The sequence below is a fragment of the Toxotes jaculatrix genome, chromosome 3, assembly GCF_017976425.1.
Source record: "Toxotes jaculatrix isolate fToxJac2 chromosome 3, fToxJac2.pri, whole genome shotgun sequence".
In the NCBI taxonomy this organism is placed as follows: domain Eukaryota; kingdom Metazoa; phylum Chordata; class Actinopteri; family Toxotidae; genus Toxotes; species Toxotes jaculatrix.
In genome coordinates, this window is record NC_054396.1 from 11341326 (window position 1) to 11360428 (window position 19103).

At 40.6% G+C, this 19103-nt stretch overlaps 1 protein-coding gene across 1 annotated transcript; it reads right to left on the reverse strand.

Moving 5' to 3' along the window:
• Positions 1 to 7643: 7643 nt before the first annotated feature.
• Positions 7644 to 13989, reverse strand: LOC121179630 (keratin, type II cytoskeletal 8-like). The gene is made up of 9 exons (XM_041034567.1): positions 13448 to 13989; positions 11619 to 11827; positions 11033 to 11093; positions 10783 to 10878; positions 10510 to 10674; positions 9903 to 10028; positions 9492 to 9712; positions 9350 to 9390; positions 7644 to 8032 (listed from the first exon to the last, which is right to left on the reverse strand). Exons 1-9 carry the CDS (start codon positions 13901 to 13903, stop codon positions 7749 to 7751), a joined length of 1659 nt encoding a protein of 552 aa, XP_040890501.1. The 5' UTR covers positions 13904 to 13989; the 3' UTR covers positions 7644 to 7748.
• Between the last annotated feature and the right edge of the window lie 5114 nt (positions 13990 to 19103).

The window sequence follows — 19103 nt, forward strand, 5'->3', positions numbered from 1 at the left end:
GTGTGTGTGTGTGTGTGTGTGTGTGTGTGTGTGTGTGTGTGTGTGTGTGTGTGTGTGTGTGTGTGAACCTGTGTGAATGAAAACATGGTTTGGATCATTAGAAAGTGACCACTCACTGCCATTCATGTGAGAATCTGTGAGACCCTGTGCATTTAAGATGTAGTGTAAGCATAATGTGGTTTATGTGACAGAGTACAAGAGGAAACAAAACAACAGAAAACTGCAGCCTCTAACAGCCGACTCCTTGGCACATACCTGCATACTTACGTGTTTGAACAGGTAAAAGAAAAGTGAGAATGTGTCATCAACTCACTCCACCCTTTTACACCTCCAGGACGCTACACTTGATAGTAGGAAATTATTAACTTGTGCTCATAAACCACACTATGCCAACAAGATACCAGAACTTTCCTACTCACCAGCACTTCAGTTGTCACACTTTATTCACACATTGTTAAGAAAAATTAAAGAATGACACGACAAAGTTTGATACTTTTAAATTTAACACTGTGAAATAACAGAAGCTACAATATACAGAACAATATTTTTAAAGAAGAGTGTACTATAACATGGATGAAACTGAACCATGTTAAACTTAATAAACCGGCCTTAAAGTTTCTCCTCAAATTAAAAGTTGACCAAACAACACAGACTTTGACAGACAGAGCTTTTCCCTTAGAGTGTAATTCCCTCCATAATAAGGAAGTGTTAGACTGCCGGTCGTAGAGTCCTGACTGTAGCGGGGATCCAGATGAAAGGTAATTGCGTCACAAAAATCAAGAGTATAAATGAACATCCCCATCTACCCAAACATCATTAGCTAAAGGTAAAAAAAATAATGACAAATAGAATTTCTCTGTGCATATTTTATACATACGATTAATTACACATTGACATCAACCCAAAAATATAATTGAGAAAAATATAATTAATAGACTTTACACTAAACAGCTAAACCTGGCAGTTTTTGACATTAGAAAGTTCATACAGGAGCAGGAGAATTTAGTTTGACACACCCCTGCATTCTTTACAGTGAAAGTTACGTGTGAGAGACAGACACAAATAAACTGAGTATTTGTGCACACCCAAGCATTTCTATCAAAGTTCAGCATCACTGATTAAGTTTGCAGGACAGCCCCATACCACAAGTATCTCGCTATGAATGATTTGCATACAGATCACAAAATGAAACAAACCACAGCACTTCTGCACACACCTGTCAGAATATAATAATCAGTAACCCTGAGTGGCTCAGTGATGATGGTTGAGCTGCATCTCACAGTGACAGCACATCTTACCACTGTCATCTCTTGCCATCGTAACCCACAGCTTTTGTTGAACGAGTGTATTCTGTTGACATGAAGTTGAAGAAACAAATCTGAGAAAAAAAAAATTGACATTGCACACACATCCTGCCACATACAGAAATTCTTGATAACCGTGCAAAAAAAAAGAAGAAGAAAAAAAAAAAAACAAGGTAACATTTGCACTGCAATACAGCAAAAACAGATTTATATCTCCATGGGAATGGGTGAGGAATTAGGAAGGAAAACATGAAGGTTTATTGTGAACAAAACTTTTATCATTAATTATTAGGGCAAAACACGCTAGGTTATGCAGATTTGCCACTGTGCTGTTTTCATATCTGTGGTGTAAAACATCTATTGATCTAACCATTTTTGATTGACATACTGTTCTTTTATCGTGACTCTAAGTAACTCTGGAAACATCTCCTGAGGTTGGATACCATCAACTAGTTAGGGCTACACACCCAGTGCTATCCAGACACCACCCTTGGGGAAGGGCAGTTCAGCTCTCTGAGATCATAGCTTAGATACATAGTTTGAACCAAACTGGTCCAGGTGACAGGTTCGCCCAGCTGTTTTAGCTAAAGTGTCTTTCCACTCCTGCCTTCAAGGGATGCCCTGCAGGGACTGAATGACTTGTCAGTCCATTTCAGAGGAGAATGACAGATGGTAGTATAGTATTAGCTTTGCTGACAGGCCATTGAAACAAAGCCTGAAATGTTTAGAATGGCTGGCAGGGGTGTAACAATGAAGGTGTGAATAACAAACCACGCAGGTTTGACCTTCTGACCTTCATTTAATCAAATAACTTTTACTTGCCACTATGTACCAGCCTTGGCTGAAATTAGCCTGTTAGAGAGCAAGCATTTGCTGTTCGGCTGTCTGTGGACCTTCCACCTCCCAGGCCTGTCCTCTATCTGTCGTCTTAAGTACCCCGTCACCTGCCAGTTCCCTTTCAGTACAGTGCACACAGCAGACTGCACATGGTGGCATCATCACCAGCCAGCATTCCCGCGAAGGAATACATGGCCCCGGGTTTGCTGTTTGTCAATTAGTCAGTGGTAATTCGATTGCACTTAAAGTAAGTGGAGCGTGCAAGCAAGTTCAGGCAGACAACAACTTTGAACTCCTGCATTCACACGTGATATGCCATAATCCAATGCACCTTTAAAACTTGGTGGTTCTTAAAAATGCCCACCTCTCCCTCTACAAGTGCTGCTGCTGCTTCATTGCTCTGCAGTCATGTCTACAATCACTACTGCTTTTGCTGCATCCACCACAGAATCTGACAGACTCTAGTCTTCAGAGAAATACAAGGGAAGACTGGTAAGTTTGTGGCCTAAGGTAGAAGGAGTCAGTTTTAGAAAACCTAGCACCTTTAGTTTTAAATATCATCCCCTCCTGCATTTCAACACTTCAGTGGTTGTGGAGCAGTTGGCGTCTTGGACCTGCAGAAAGTGGTCCACAACAGCGATGACATCATCATCACTGTCAAAACAGCGATCACCGATCACTACTACCACTGAAGAGGTAGTAGTTCAAGGGTGCCAGATCGGGTAAGATCAGGCAATGGACCTGATTGGGTGGTAGTTGTACACTCTCTCATGTGACACACTTTTTAGTACAATCAGTGCAATCCAAAACATCAGCAGGATTTCTACTTATACAAAGCTTGTACATTCTCATTTTTTGTTGACACTGTAAGAAAGGTAACAATTTAGCTTTATTTTTATTATTAAGATTGTAATGGAGTGTATTCTATTAAAATGTGTTTCCTATACTTTGCTGTCCTGATTTATATAAATTGCATGGACAGAGATGGAATCACACATTTGGTTATCCTATTTATAAATTTGCATGACAAAATGTGTTTGTAAATTTCTGCAAGACATTTGTCATTTCTTTCTTGCTTCTCAAAGACATTTTTAGATTGTTTAAGATTCGCTTTAACTCTCAAATACTCTCAAAATGTTGCATGTTCTAATCAAAGCTATGTGTCTGCTGTTATTTCTCTGATGTAACTGGACAAATCTCCACCACAGTAAATGATGAACTTCATTTTCAAATGTAATATGACTGTCCTGCAGACATTTTCAGAGAGCATGTTGTTGTTTATGCTGCAAGCTTTGGTTTTAACACAGGAAAATGGGTACACCTCTACCACTGCCACCTCTACTCTTTCTCTCTACTGATTTTAATCCTCCATCTGTCAATAGCCTCCTCTCCAGGCCAGCAGAGGAATTCAGACCTGTTAGTCAAGTTGAGAGAACTTTTTTTTTCTTGGTTTTAATGCACTTGTCAGTCTTGCCCTTTTTATGTCAAGTCCTGTACAGACAAATCCTAGATGAGGCAGATTGACATGGTGATTAACGGTATTGCCGCTGGTGCAGTTTCAGTGTTCGAAGACTATTAAATCTGACAGTTTACAAAATTAAATCGTGAAAGCCTGGAGAGACATCAAACACTAATAGTTTTTACAAGTAACTCATCGTGTTTCTTTATTGGTCATTAGTGTAGGTGAATTTATCATCACTTGGGGATACATTTCGCATTTGTGACTTTGTTACTGCGTAAGATAGGAAAAGTTAAATTAAACCGCCTGGTAGCCATGACAATGAGTGTGCCAGACATTTTGATAAGATTTATTGAGACAAAAGTTTGGTTTTGATCAGTTCATAGACTGACTCTTGAGGTGCTCATTGTTTCTGTAATCAAACACCATGGTTGCGTGTTGTTGGCTGGGTCCTGTATTACAAAAGCAACAGAAGCTGCCATACAAGCCTGCACCAACATGTTACATGGAAAACCAGAAGTACTGTTAAAAGAATGCTGAAGATGTGTGAGAGCGTTCTGATTAAAACAACTTATATCAAAGACTGAGGACTACACGAGCATTTTGTTCTTCCAGTGTAGTGTACCGGCATTTGCCTGCAGGCAGTTTGATGAAGCACAGAGAAAAGCATTCACTTGATTTTCTTTTCTCACTGAAGTGTGAATATATTTACTCTGCAGACAGCCTTGGGGAGTTCTTACATACTGTATGAGACAGAGGCATAGTGTGTAGATTATATAACATAGAAGTAAAACTGGCACCTGTGACTATAACATGCTGTTAACCCCAGGTCAGGATGAGGAATGGAAGGGAATTTGGGCTCCACATCAATCAATCCCAGCCAAGTTTCTTCTTCTCATTTTACTCTTATCACCATGGCCTCATGCCATAAAAAAAGCATTTTTTTTCTCGATCCTATGCTTTGCCAGTCTGAGAACGGGGGAGTTGGGCTGGCAAAGCTGCAATGGCAAACATGACACTAAGTTGGACCTATGTCAGGCACAGCGGCCTGCCGCATTGTCGGTCCTTCCTGTAACAACAAGAACTGTGCACATCAGCAATACTACAGAGAGGAGGAGACTACTTGATCCTGGCTCAGCATGGCATCTGCAGAGTGGTAGTAGAGTAGCATCATGCCTCCCAGGTGCAGATTGGACAACTGTTAGTGAATGAATAAGTGTTGCAATGTTTGAATGACTGAATGCATGAATGAATGTTAATCAGTGAACTGAGATTCTGGATCCTGTAGGTGTCATGCACCTACTGTGACCAGAAGACGTACCAGCAGAACCACCAGCAGCTGCAGCAATATAGATATGCCTGAGGTGCAATACATCTTCGTGACAGAAACAGTCAAAGCAGATTCCCCTGCAGGGCAAACAATCAGATCAGTTCCCAACACTCAAAGGTTAAACCACTCAAACTGTAAGATAAGACAAAAAAAAAAAGAAGAAGAAGAGGAAAAGAAAGTTACGTGCTTAATGAGTTGGATTGTGTCAAGAAAAAGTACATTTTACTGCAGAAAGTACACTTCATATGCTAAACAAACAAATTGTTTGTCCCTTGTTATTTATTTGGTCTGATGTGACCCAGAGGAGCGTCTCCTGAAGTAGGCATAGTGGACCTTTGTTGTTATGGTTATGATAAGAAACATACCAGAATGGTCACGGTCTGGTTAGATTTAGGCACAAAATCAACCTGGCTAGGTTTAGGGAAAGATTGTGTTTTGACTAACAGTCATGTGTGCTTTGTCTACGCATCCATGCACCACTGCGTCACCTGACCTCCTCTGTTGCTCCAGTTATCATTACTACCACCACTAGAGGTTACCTAATAATAACATGTTACTATGGCTCATAGTTAGCTGTTAGTAGGACAGTCCTCAATAAATATGGGTTTTATTTGTACTGACCAACATAAACTGAAATGAAATGATGTAGGCACAAATCGCAACCAAGCATATTAGTAAAATGTTACAATCAAAGTTTTTTGTTTGTTTTTTCAGAATGATTAGCACAACATTTAATACAGCCTCATTTAATTTATTAATTACAGCCTCCAAGCATGTTGGTAAATATGCTTATTCATTTTTTGGCAGAGTTAGATGAGAAGATTGACATCTCTCTCAAATTCGTCCTTTCTCTATAAGTTTAGCACATGGAGCAGCCAGCTGCCAGGAAGTTACTGCTCCTTCCAAGATAAATAACCCTCACAAATTGTTATGTTTACGCTTTGTTATTGCATGGATAAAATAAACAAGATTAATAATTAGTGAGCTTTAGAGGTGCTGTTACGCAGATTAACTTTGGACAGGGTCAGGCTAGCTGTTTCCCCCTGTTTTCACTGTTTGTACTAAGCTAAGCTAACTTTCTCCTGGCTTTGCTTTGTTTTTAAAGGACAGGTACAAGAGTGGTAACAGTCTTATCAGAAAGGGAATGACCATGTTTCCCAAAATGTCAAACTACTCCTGTAGTTTTTCTTGAACTGAAAGACTGAACACAGATTTCTTTTACTTGTCATGCAGTCATTTTTTAATTCCTTTAAAGCAGAGTCAGTTTGAGTCACCACAGCTTTTTAACACTGAACTGAAATGCAAAGCATGATAAGAATTAGAGTTTTTTTTCACAACCACTGTCATGAACATATTTGTGGGTATGGACTGTATCATGTTTTTTCATGCAGTTAACTCATCCAGACTTTCAGACCTGAAAATATCAGGTGCATGTCAGCATCTGTCGAAAGTGATGAACAGTGGGTGGGATTGTGGAGTTTGTGCAGTTTTGTGCAGCTTGTAGCCTTGGGTGCGGCACCACCACCCTTAACTCATGTTCAAACCTGTTCCTCTAGGGCTGAAAAGGTCTCTTAAGTAAGCATTTACTGCAAGAGAAATATACCTCATTAAATAGTCCTCAACATGGGTCTTGGACCTTTTGAATTGGACTGTATGTTGGATGTGTTTGTTTTATAAGTGCGTTGTGTGACCTTTAAATGCATGCTTTGTTTATTTATTTATTTTTTACAATAAGTGGGTAAAGGTGTTGGAAATATGATATTTCCTGACATTCAGTAGGAATGCATGACCTTCACTTCATTTTGTTAAAACGAAACTCCTGAAATAGTGTGTACCTGGACTGAGGCAGGCTGGGACTTGTAAGGTGTTCCAGAGAAAAGGATAACTTTGTGGAGTAACTTTACTTTTGTCATGTACGTTTTCTTTGTCGAGGTCTGTGAAAAGCACAACTTGTTTTTGTGTGTATGTGTCTGTTGACAGAGTGCAATAACTAGATGGTAAATCCCTTCAGGCTGACAACAAGTATTTTCCCCATTGTCTTTCATTGTGTCTTTAAGGTTTTCTTTTAACGCTTTTCTCCAAACTTGAGATGTTACTGTTAATTTTCCAATTAAGTGTTAAAAACAACACTTAATTATTAGGTTTTTTACTGAAGTGCAAATAAATAAAATGTATGTGTACATTTACAAGCCAACACATGACAACAAAATGCAACAGAGCAACATGTAAATTACTGTTTGAAGAAGATTTATTGTTGAGTAAACAGGACTCCGGGTGTTGCCAACAGCAGCGGTCAGATAAAAGGTTTTTCTAAGTAAAAGTCATGAAGACCATTGTGAGTCATTTACATTTCACTTGTTTAGGTACAGCAGGTTTAGCACAAGGAGTTCAACATGGTGACCATTTATTCTTCCCCAAATTACTCCTATTAGAAGTTGTCATATTTGAAGTAAAAGGTTTGTCAGTGTTTTGCTTGGCCGAAGGACAAGAAGGAAGAACAGAGGAAAACACATACAGCAGTGTCACCTGCTGGCTACACAAGTGTGCTGCAGTGATCACTGAAACAGTGGCAGTGACTCAGACTGTTGACAGTAAAGAACTTATTAACTCAAGTTTTCAGACGTGAACAAAGACTCATCCATCAGCACCTCTTCATTAAGGCAATCTGACTGAAAGTTGTGTTTCACCTCTTACATTAGAAACACATCTATTGTTTGGTGAAGGCACATTGGTGACTGAACTATTAAAGAACTGGATGATAAAGAAGAATAGGTGTGTTTTTTTTTTCTTAACATCTCAGATCATGAATTTGAAAACATCATTCCTCGGCCACAGCTTCGGCTTCCACTTCCTCCTTCTTCTCCTCAGCAGCTGGCTCCTCGATGGCTGCCTGCTCCTCCTTCTTCTTCTCCCCCTCCTCTTCCTCCTTCTTCTCCTCGGTCTTGATCACCACAGTTTCTGTCTTGGTGACTGTGGTGCTCTTCACTGCTGCTCCCTCGAGGGCAGCGACAGACCCGCTGCTAGCTTTGACTCCACCAAAGGAGCAGCTGACGTAGGACGGGGTGCGGGAGCTCTCTAGGCCGTAGGCGTTGTAGTTCACGGCTGTACATTCAGAAGTAAAAGGTAATGATTAACATGGACATGCAAAGTCAGTGGCAAAAGAGCTGACATTTAAACACATTTATGTGCACATCATAGTGTGTTTTATATTGATCTGAATATCTTTCTGTGTATGCAAAGGCTTTGGGGGATTTTTTCAGCCCATGTCAGAAACAGGAGCTGATGTTGGCCTTAACAGCCCATTGAGACATTACATGTGAATTAGGTCTATCCTGATAAACTACACTTGCATTTAATAACAAGTTTTTCTCCATTTATTTGATGCATAGACTGATGCACTGCTCAAAACTTCAAATGCACAATTTTAAATGATTTCTAGACCTTTTAACACGCTTTACTCTTTACTTTTCACCTAACCACCTCATAGAAAACATGATTTGCAGAATATTTAAATCAAGTGCAGACAATGAGAGCAAATTTTTCCTGAAAGTCTTCTGCTCACAATTTAGAAACTGTTCCTGTTTTGTTGATTCGTTTACTGTTTGGAGAGGTACAAAACCTTTGATTCTTTAATCTGTAAGAGCCACGTATAAAGTGTTATACCACGATGACCAGTGAGAGTATTACATTAAGTGTGATGTGGCCAGATGTAAATGGCAGGCAAATTAGGAGCAGTAATCAGTTGAATTTTTAGTTTTGTTCTTTTCTGTTCAGTATTTCCTGTTTTATTTTGTAGTCATGACCCTTGTGTATCTGTTGCAATGTTACTTCCACTCTTTGTGTTTTTCCCTCCTTTGTGATTGTCTGCCCCACCCTGATATGTTGCACCTGTTTGTGTATTTAAGTCTGTGTTTGTGCCTGTGGTTGTTCCCCTAGGTTCTCATGGCTTTGCCTCCTTTGCTGTTTTGTTGTTCATGTAAGAATTTTTGAGTTTCCCTATGTGGATGTTTTTGGATTTCTTGAGTTTTTGTTCCTGGCTGTATATACTCCGGTTTCTCCTTCCATTAACACTGTAGAAATGAGGGGTTGTCTTTTTGCAGGAGAGCTTTGATATTTTTGTAACCTATTCTCAGAATTAGGCTTTAGGCTGTATTAAAGTGATGGAGAAAAACTGCAACTTTACTTGGCTTTAGTTTGTCTGTGTCAACAGGGAGTTGATAGTGTATCCATCATATAGTGTGACATGTTACATAACTGATCATGAACAGGATTTATCCTGTTAGATTTATTGTAATGTTTGTTTTTGTTTTCTGTTTGTTTAGACTTTTGTATCATTTTGTGTGGGTTTATACTGTAACATGGCAAAACTCAGCCATGAAACACTTTAAGTATTTGCACCATGATAGAACATGAACTTACAAGTCTGCTTGGATACACTGGTCTTGATTCCAGTTGCTAACCTGTAGAGACAAATGGAAAAAAGACCAGAACAGGCAAAATACCATGAGATACAGAATAATGTTGATGTAAAGTATTACTTGCTGTCACAGTAACATTTTACCTGTCTTCCTCTCCCTCCAGCAGTTTCCTGTAGGTGGCGATCTCAATGTCCAGGGCCAGCTTCACATTCATCAGTTCCTGGTATTGGCGGACTTGCAGGGCCATGTCCTGCTTGGCTTTCTGGAGAGCTTCCTCCAGGTCTCTGAGGCGGAGTTTAGCATCCTTCACTGCCAGCTCACCACGCTCCTCAGCCTCTGCGATCTGAGCTTCCAAACTGTTTCTCTAAGAGCAGAGGGAGAAAAAGTGAAGTTAAGTTCAGTGCAGATACTTGATATTTTAGTCTTTAGTAGGACAAGTACTTTTAACTGGACATTACCCTTCAGTAAATTCAGGAATAAAAAGGTTATCAAATCAAAATCCTGTCACAGCAAAATATATGTAAACGTACAAAACAGAAATCTGTAATCCTCACCTGTGCTTTAACTATGTCGATTTCAGACTGGAGCCTCATTATCCTGCGGTTCATGTCAGCAATCTCAGCCTTGGTTGACTTCAGGTCATCACCATATCTGCCTGCGGACTGCTGCATCTCTTCATACTGATACAGGCAGAAACAGGTCAGACACACATCAAAATACAATATGGTAATATGATCATTTTTAAGTTGTCCTGAAAGCCTGGTGTCGTTCCAGGTGTTGCTGATGTTTGTTTTTAGCGTCAGTTTTGGCACAGGAGCCTATCATTGCAACATACAGCGTTGTGCAATCACCAGATTCATAGTGTTTATTTTCTGTAGAAACAGTTGTGTAAATGAGTCTTTGGATCAAATTATATAATATTGTTGAAGTGAGGTGAGTTGAGACAAGAAGGCAAAACAAGAGAAGTCACCTTACACCATCTGCCACATTAATCTGGTGAAAGTCATGTCCTGTGCAGCTAAGAACAAAAGCTCTCATGTTCATGTTTTTCAGTTTTACATGTGTGAGAACAGGAAGTGAGCTGCAGGGACTGTCCTCACAGATGATTTCATGCTTTTGGTAGTAGGGCTTAGTTTCAAATAACACAGAGGGCGGTCTCACCTTAGTCTGGTACCATGACTCAGCCTCTGCTCTGCTGCGGTTGGCGATGTCTTCATACTGGGCGCGCACTTCAGCAACAATGGCGTCCATGTCAAGGTTACGACTGTTGTCCATCTCCACCACAACAGATGTGTCCTTGATCTGGCCCTGGAGCTCACGGATTTCCTACACAGGAAAACACATGAACATTACTAGAGGATAAACCAACATGGAAAGACATGATTTTGAAGATACCTTTTTTTTAATGTGCGACTGAAAAATAAAGGTCCTTACTGCATCATAGATCTGTCTCAAGAACTCAATCTCATCAGAGAGCCCGTCCAGTTTGGCCTCCAGCTCCACTTTGATCATGTAGGCTGCATCTGTGTCCTGAAAGGGGGAAAAAAAAAAACAGCTTTGAGAGGAAATCACTGATGCACATAGAACTGACCCTGAGGTACAAATGGCCATTGTGTGGGCTCATTTTGCTCAAAGGCTAATTGTAGTTTCAAGATCAATAATGTTTTAGAAAACAGGAACAGACCTTCTTCATGAGGACAAAGTTGTTCTCACACTCATTGCGCTTGTTGATCTCATCTTCATACCTGGAAAAATTAAGATTTTAATGTAATTTTAATCTTTAAATTTGCCTAATGAATTCCATCTGTCAATAATCATCAATAATCTGTATATGTATATGTATGAGGTCATCATTTGAATGTATTTGACATTTAAATTGGCTCAAAGATTCAAAACAAAGAAAAGATTAGAGCTTATTATTGCAGATATATCTATCTTCTGTGTATATGTTTGCCAATGAGTACCATGAAATTGCAGTTCAGAAATATCACACTTGAGATAACTTAGAAAATGTTTCCATTTCATAGTTTGTCCACCAGAGAGCACTGATTTGTTTTTACTCTGTAAAACATCCTGCTCAGTATGTAACTTGGTCACAATTTAAAAGAACTCAATGGGACTGGCTATAGACAGGATACTTCCAGTTGCTGCACCACTACATACATACTGTGGGTATTGACAGAGTGGGTATCTGGCTTGTACAAGATGTTTGGAAAAACTGAACCACTGGAAGATACTTTAGAATTTAAAACCTCAACTCCTTCACTCACTTGGTTTTGAAGTCCTCAACCAGGCCCGCCATGTGATGCAGGTCAGATTCCAGTTTGACTTTTTCATGGCCCAAGTTGTCTAACTGCTTGCGCAGGTTGGCAATGTAGGCTTCGAACATGGCATCAATGTTGGAGCGAGATGTGGTCTGCTCCTGCACGAGTTTCCACTTGGTCTCGAGCATTTTGTTCTGCTGTTCTAGGAAGCGTACCTGCATAGAGGAAAGTCACCTTTGCTTCATTTGGAAATGGCTGTATGAGTTTCAGACTTGTTGGATGAACACACGTGAGTCTCAGTCAGATGAGTAAAAGAATGGATACATAAAAAAAATAACCGTCTTCATATTTTCACATAGTGGAACAAAATAAATCAGTGTGTAGTGTGGTAAGGAGGTGGTCACTGAGCCATATGTGTGGTTGACAGAGGAGGAATGCATGTATAGAGAGGGTGGGAGTGACTCAAAAAGCATGAATGGCTTCACTCTGTTTGCTGATGGACACGGACAAAGAAACACATGAACATCGACTGAAAGAAAAATGACTGACTGACCTTCTCCCTCCTACAACAAAAAATGTCACATCAATTACTGGTCACTCAATTCTTAACCCATAGTGCCGCGTTTCAACACAAAGTGGCACTGTTTCCCAATTGTGACACAGTTCGCCCCTTTACAACTTCCCTATTCAGCACCCTGACACTGGGTGGGGTCCTGCTTCCACTCAGCAAACATGAGGAGAGACACACAGTCTGTGTGTGGGCAATAGCACAATGTCATATAGAGGAGGGGTAGAATGCTTTGTTTTACGATTTGAAGAATTAGCCTCAGCGTGATTGATTTACAGGTTAACTTCTATCCTACATTACTGCTGGGTGCCTCCTCAAACAACAGAATCCATTTATGAGTTACGACAGATAACTAAAGAATCTGGTCCCTCTCAGGAGGATGGTGCAAACTTCTGTCTGATGACTGATAAGATAGCTGTTTCTGACATTTGCATAATCTCTATTTGATAGTAGGTGAATAATGAATAATTCCTGTCAAAAAAATTTCTTGACTATCATAAAGCTTCATAAGGTAGTGATGTACTCCACTGAATATTTAACAAGTTTGCCTCATGCGAACCTTTCCCCTGCCACTCCCACTCTTTTTTTTCTCCTTCATTCTCAAGTGTTTGTACAGGCTGCGTATATTTAGGCAATGAAATCTGAAAATACATAACATTTTGCAAAAACCAGAGCGTAAGCATGGATTCATAACATCACTGCCAGAGTGCAAGAATATATATTTATCTACTTTCATAAACACTCCTTTGCAGGATATTGCTCGCACAGGGACGTGCCCCTTCGAGCAAAATTGTTCAGCTCTTCATCTAGGCCTTGTATGTAGTCTGTATCCAGGTTGATCCTCTTATCTGAGACCTGGGATCTCAACATTTGAGGAAGCTAAGCTGTTCCCCATAACAGTCAGCCTCCTCCCCAGAATCATTGTGCCTGACTTTTTAGCAGACTTCATATTGTTATATACACAGCTTTTACAGGCATTGTCTCAAGGATCATCTCTGTTGTGAAATTAAACCTCTTTCACCTTGAGCTATTTTGGCTTGCAATGAACTAATTTCCTCTGAGGTTCCTGAGTTAGTTTCTACTCTGTGTGGAATTTACTGGTTTTATCCCAACAGTCATGGAAGACAATCAAAAATATGAAACAAAGCAACATGTAATATGTGCTGTTTGTTGCTATATTTATGATTTATGACATAAAAGACACAATGTCCTACTGGTACAATGACATATATCTTTAATATCTCATGACAGTCTTTGTTCGACTGACCTTGTCTATGAAGGAAGCAAAGCGGTTGTTCAGGATCTTGATCTGCTCCTTCTCCTCAGTGCGGATCGCCTGGATGGTGGGGTCAATCTCCAGGTTCAGGGGGGCCAGCAGGCTCTTGTTCACAGTCACCGCAGTGATGGGGGCCACCACTTCATTGGCCATGCCACCTCCCACACCTCCTCCGAAGCCCACGTAGCCAAACTCCACTCCACCTCCTCTTTGTCCGGACCCCCCAGCAATATACCCGCCGACCACCTTATACCCCCCAGCGCCCACAGCAGCACCACTGCTGCCCACTCCCCCATAGGAGCTGCGGACAGCGTAGCTCTGCCTGGCACCACCCACACCGTGGCCTCCATAGCCAGAGAAGGAGCGGCTGCTGAAGCCCTGGGTCGGGCCCCTGGAGGAGGACGACACAGTGGAGTAAGTAGTGGTCTTCACAGCTCTGACAGACATGGTCACAGAGGGAGTCTGTAGCACTGAGGTGAGGAGAGGAGAGACTCTGCTGAGGGAAGGAGAGTCGGGCAGATAAACCCTCCCTGGTCCTCTGTGCTATTTATCAGAACAGGGGAGGGACACTGCTGAGGTGCGATTGGCTGGTGTCCTCAGCAGGGGAGTGAAGAATGAGAGGGGAGAAAATGAGAGGAGGAGAGGGGGAGAAGTGAGGGAATGACAGGGAAGAAAATCGCATCATGTTACACATTTACAGCACACAGTTTGTTGGATAGAGAACAAGAATTACATAATAGTCCGTTTGCCAGTGTCTATAAAACTACTGCAGAAACACTGGAAGACTCTTTGTGTTCTGTGCACAGGTTCCCAACGTGAAATGTTATTTTCCATGCTTGAAACATTACATTGCTGTACATCATAATGATATATACTCTGAGCATATTTTACATCCCTAAAAATATACTGTACGTCAAACACAGTCTACATCTTTGTTGTACCCTGTGTACACAAACACAAACACACACACACACACACACACACAGAACCAGAATATAAAGTCAAACCTTGGGTATAATGAGAAAGCAGATCATTTTATGACCTTCTCTTCTCCTTTAAAACAGTTCTCATGGACGTGGCATATTGTAAAGTAAATTGTGGTTGCCCAGTGTGATGGACTTTACGTGTCTGTGGGCTGCGACTGTATGTCTCACAACTGTGGGAGATGCAGTTTTACCCACTGAGTATGTTCCACTATGTTCTGCTACTGTGTTCCATTTCTTGCAACAAATCAGCATGTCAAACAAATAAATCGTCATGTCAAACAAATACAAACAAAAGTTGTGGAAAAAAAGGAGAAAAGGTTCATGAGACATTTACAGGTTGGATTGTTTAAACCTTCAAAGTAAAAGCCTGCATTTAAAGTAAGCAAGTTGCATAATTATAAGGTGCAGTTTGCTGGATGTTGCCATTATGAGCTATGATCACTGGACCATGCAATCCACCCACCCACACACACACACACACCCACCCACCCACCGACACACACACACACACACACACACACACACACACACACACACACACACACACACACACACACACAAACACAGGAATTATTGATGAACATTCCTTCCATATCAGTGAAGAGCAAACAGAGTTTGTCTTTTTATTCTACTCTAAACCCAACCTCAGCCCCACCACAGCTCACCCCACCCATAAAAGTACTGAAGAATACCCATGAAAACACAATAGAAAAATACTGATACTGCACATGATACACAGATAGATAGATAGATAGGTTTAAAAAACACTGGATCAAAAAAACATTTTTGGTTAAGGCCTTATCAGTTCATGACAGTTTTATTTCAAACATGTACTTCAACAATCATAATGTGGAAATCATGATTCATTTGTCGTTTGGCAGATTTATGACTCATGATCTTTTCTCAGCAGTTTGATGACTGCTGCCTAATTTGTACCAGAATCCCCACCTCCCACCACCCCCTGGCTCCCTCAACCAACATATTCACCACACCCCTATTCTTTTGTTTTCCAGGTTTTACATGGTTATGAAAAAAAAAAAAAAAACTTCACCTATTTAAATGAAAAGAGCCAAATCCCAAGGTACTCCGCTGTGTGTGTGTGTTGGGCAGGGGGTTGTGTGTGTGTGTGTGTGTGTGTGTGTCGTGGAAAGTACATCTTAAAAACCTGAAAAGGAGTTTCACGTTGTGCACCAATGAAAAAAAAATGCATGCTTTGCTTGGCTTGCCTCAAACAGTGACGTGACTCTTCACAATGGGGCTGCTGTGCTAAACTTGGAGGCAACCATATAAGTACAAGTCAGCCAGTTTTTGTTGTTTCATTAACTCAGCCTCCGCCGACAAATACATCAACTGATAAACAGGGTTGCATTCATTTCACATTTGATGGCTTAAACATAATTAAGGTTGCTTTACTCAGTTATCCAGATGAGATAATTCCTCATTCTTTGCGCATGAGGAGAATAAGAGGGTAATTTAAGAAGCTAACCCCCTGACCTTAAGTCTCTTAAGAGGCCAGTGATGTTTTGGTTTGTATGAAGCTGCTATATGACACATCAAGTCAGGAATGTGCTGAGAGAAACACCTACATGCTACAAGTTAGAGAGAAGGGGTGGAGAGAGGATGAGCCAGTGGGGGATATGAAAAGACAATTAGCAAAGATAAGAAACAAACCTATTTCACAACCGCTGACAGATTAACTGAGATGTGCAGTGAGGACAGGGTGGGATACAGGATGGTGCGCAGCAATTTAAAGTAGAGCGAAGAAAGATTTAAAAAAATAAAAGTCCACTGAAGGCTACAGTAAAATTGATGTCATTACTCATACATGCATCTTCATAGTTATAATATGGTTATACTTAAGCTGATGCCTGCATTGCTTCATGAACAATATAAACAACGCAAAATTAAACTTAAGTCATAAGTTAAAAACTAAGAACAAGTAATAATAATTATAGAACAGGGAGATGCAGAAAAAGGGAAGCTATAAAAACCTGTCTGTGGGCATATATTTTAAGAAGTGGTTGGTGTCAGCGTTGGTCTTTGTAGTGCTAATGGGGGTCTAACCAAGCCCTCAAAGCTGTCAGAAACATCAGTTATAAAAGATCACTTCCTGTCCAGTGATGCCTGTTCAAACAGAGAACCTCCACAACAGACATGAATGAAATATACACCAGGGCACGGAGCGTAGGGTTAAACAAACTTGCTGCAGATGTATATAAGTAAAGAGGCAAAAGCGTAGCTGCGAAACATTCAGTTGTAAGCAGAGTGCCACAGGCTTCTCATGGCATAGAAGGTTTGTTTGCTTTGAGTCTCATGCCCTCTAGTGACAGGGAGGTGGAAGTGGATGTTTTCAGCCCAGAAAACTGCACAAGAGGAGTGGCATGATCTGGTTACACGGTAAACTCACGGTCTCTCACTGGCCATCAGCAAATGTGCCTCAAGAAATTTGAGCCATAGAGGATTTTTGAGCCACAAGAGCAGCACGAATCAAGGGATGACAATCTTGATCCACCACTTTGGTCCAGACTGAAATATCTCAAAAGCTGTTGGATGAATTGTCATGAAATTTGATCCTGACATTCATGGTCCTCCTGATTTCTCCTCTAGTGCCACCTTGAGGTTAACAGTTTTCATTCAGAGTGAAATATCTTGACAGGATGGATTTACATGAAATTTGCCACAGATATTTAAGGTCTAAATTGCTTATATGCTTAGTGCTCCTGTTCCTAGTTTTTTTTTTTTTTACGTAACAAAAGTGTGATGTGTCATGAGTTATTTGGCTTTTTCTTAGATATTTGTTCATGTGACAAAAAAGGAGAGAAATTTGATATTTACTATATGCAGATATTTAAACGTCTGTTGTGTACTGACGGTTTTCTTTTGAGAAACCGTTTCACTTCCTTAAATGAAATTAATCATTTGTCTCCACATGAGAAATGAGAGCACAGGCGACTCTCCAATGTACCAGTTTTGACTCACTGCTCCTTTTATGTCTTGCTGTGAAATGAACATGACATCCCACAGAGAAAACGTCTTTTAGTCGATACATTTCGCTAGCCTCTGATGTGTGGCCCTTTACTCTTTGCCAACTGTCCTGTCCAGAAAACTGGAATACAGATTCACATAAAAGATGAACGAATTGTCTCTTCATGTGACTTTCAAAGATCCTGGGTGAGCCAGTGAGGGATTGATCAAGACAGGAAGGGAGTTAGTATGTATGAGAGCATCACATGCACATCCACATTCCTTCCTGTATCTGTCAGGCTTCACACACTCCTATGCATAAGTACAAATATGTATCCATGCAAATAGATGTTTTTGGCTTTGTATATAAGTGTGTGTGAGAGCACTCATTCTGCACTGACGCTGTACAATAGGAAACCAAAAAGAATGAGGGGGGATGAAGTTCATTCAAGGACATGGCAAGCTGAAAGCAGTTATAATCTGACAGCTGTCCAAGATTTGTGAAGCACATAAACTCCTGTAGTAGTTTCCAGGTTCCTGCTGTGTGTTACTATGACTCACAGACTCCAGCCTCTCTTCTTTTCCTCGTGTCTTTTTTTCCCCCCTGTCTTATCTGGGGCAGAGGCGTGCAATTCAGATCAAGATTATTGTTTTGAGTTATCATTCACAAAATCTCCATATGTAAGCAGGAATAATGAAATATTAAAACATCCTAATTTATAACTGAATATCCGTGCCATAAATTAGTCCCTGTTTCTATTTGTAAATTTCTTATTTTTTGGGGTCCTGTCAAGCAACATGTTGCCAACACACACTCAAACAAACAAGACAGTGGAAACACTGTCATGAGATATGACTCATGCTAATTCAATTCACCGTTCCTCTTTATAACTGCCTGTCCTCGTCACAGGCCAGACTCATCGGTGTTTCCTTTGCTTTTTCTTTGCTTTCTGCTCCCATCTGTATGCTCTTTTTCCTTCTTATTGAGGATTGTTGGAAGAGATGGGTAAATAGTGTGGAGTGTGAGAAACAGTGAAACTTGATCAGCCATGAAGGTGAGGTAAGATCAGGAAAGAAAAGAACTAGGTTGTATGGGAGCTCAGAAGGGTGTTGGAGCCTTTGACATTTTCCCCCAGGGGATGGTTCATTTGGTTTTTATCCAGTTCTACTTCGCCCTGTGTGAAAATCCTCTCTGACCACAACTGCAGCCTCAGTTAAACCTTTCCAGGGTCATGCCAGAACACTGCACACTGGTACTGAGGAAAATGATGGAGTTTCTTTCTCATTTGTCTCATTTGCCGTGTGTATCCTCCCACATTTGGTCACTTCACACACAGAAAACATGTTTTTGGGAGAAACAAGAATAATTAAACCTGATTATGCTGGTGGTGTTTTTTCCCCCTGTTGTTCACAAAGGATTCATGAAAAAAGAAGAACTTTCCATACTGAGATATCGAATGTAGCTCTCATGACCGGTGCCACAGATAACGCTTCAAAGATAATTGTTCAAAATCGTCAACAGAGCATAGTATGATGGGTGAATGAGGGCAGTTTTTCTTTCCTTTCAATTGTATTCCAAGCTAGGTATCAGCTATCAAGCTACCCTCCGGGTATATTTAAAGCTTGGGTGTCTTTTCCTTTTAAATCTGGCAGGTTTCATTGTTAATACTGTCCACCCTATTGACTGTGTTGAAATT

Coding starts and splice junctions, on each gene's coding strand:
- LOC121179630 (XM_041034567.1), bottom strand. CDS start 13,903: ATGTCTGTCAGAGCTGTGAAGACCACTACTTACTCCACTGTGTCGTCC. Junction 11,094..11,618: donor GTTGAGGACTTCAAAACCAA/GTGAGTGAAGGA, acceptor TAATTTTTCCAG/GTATGAAGATGAGATCAACA. Junction 9,391..9,491: donor CTGGAGGGAGAGGAAGACAG/GTAAAATGTTAC, acceptor TTGTCTCTACAG/GTTAGCAACTGGAATCAAGA.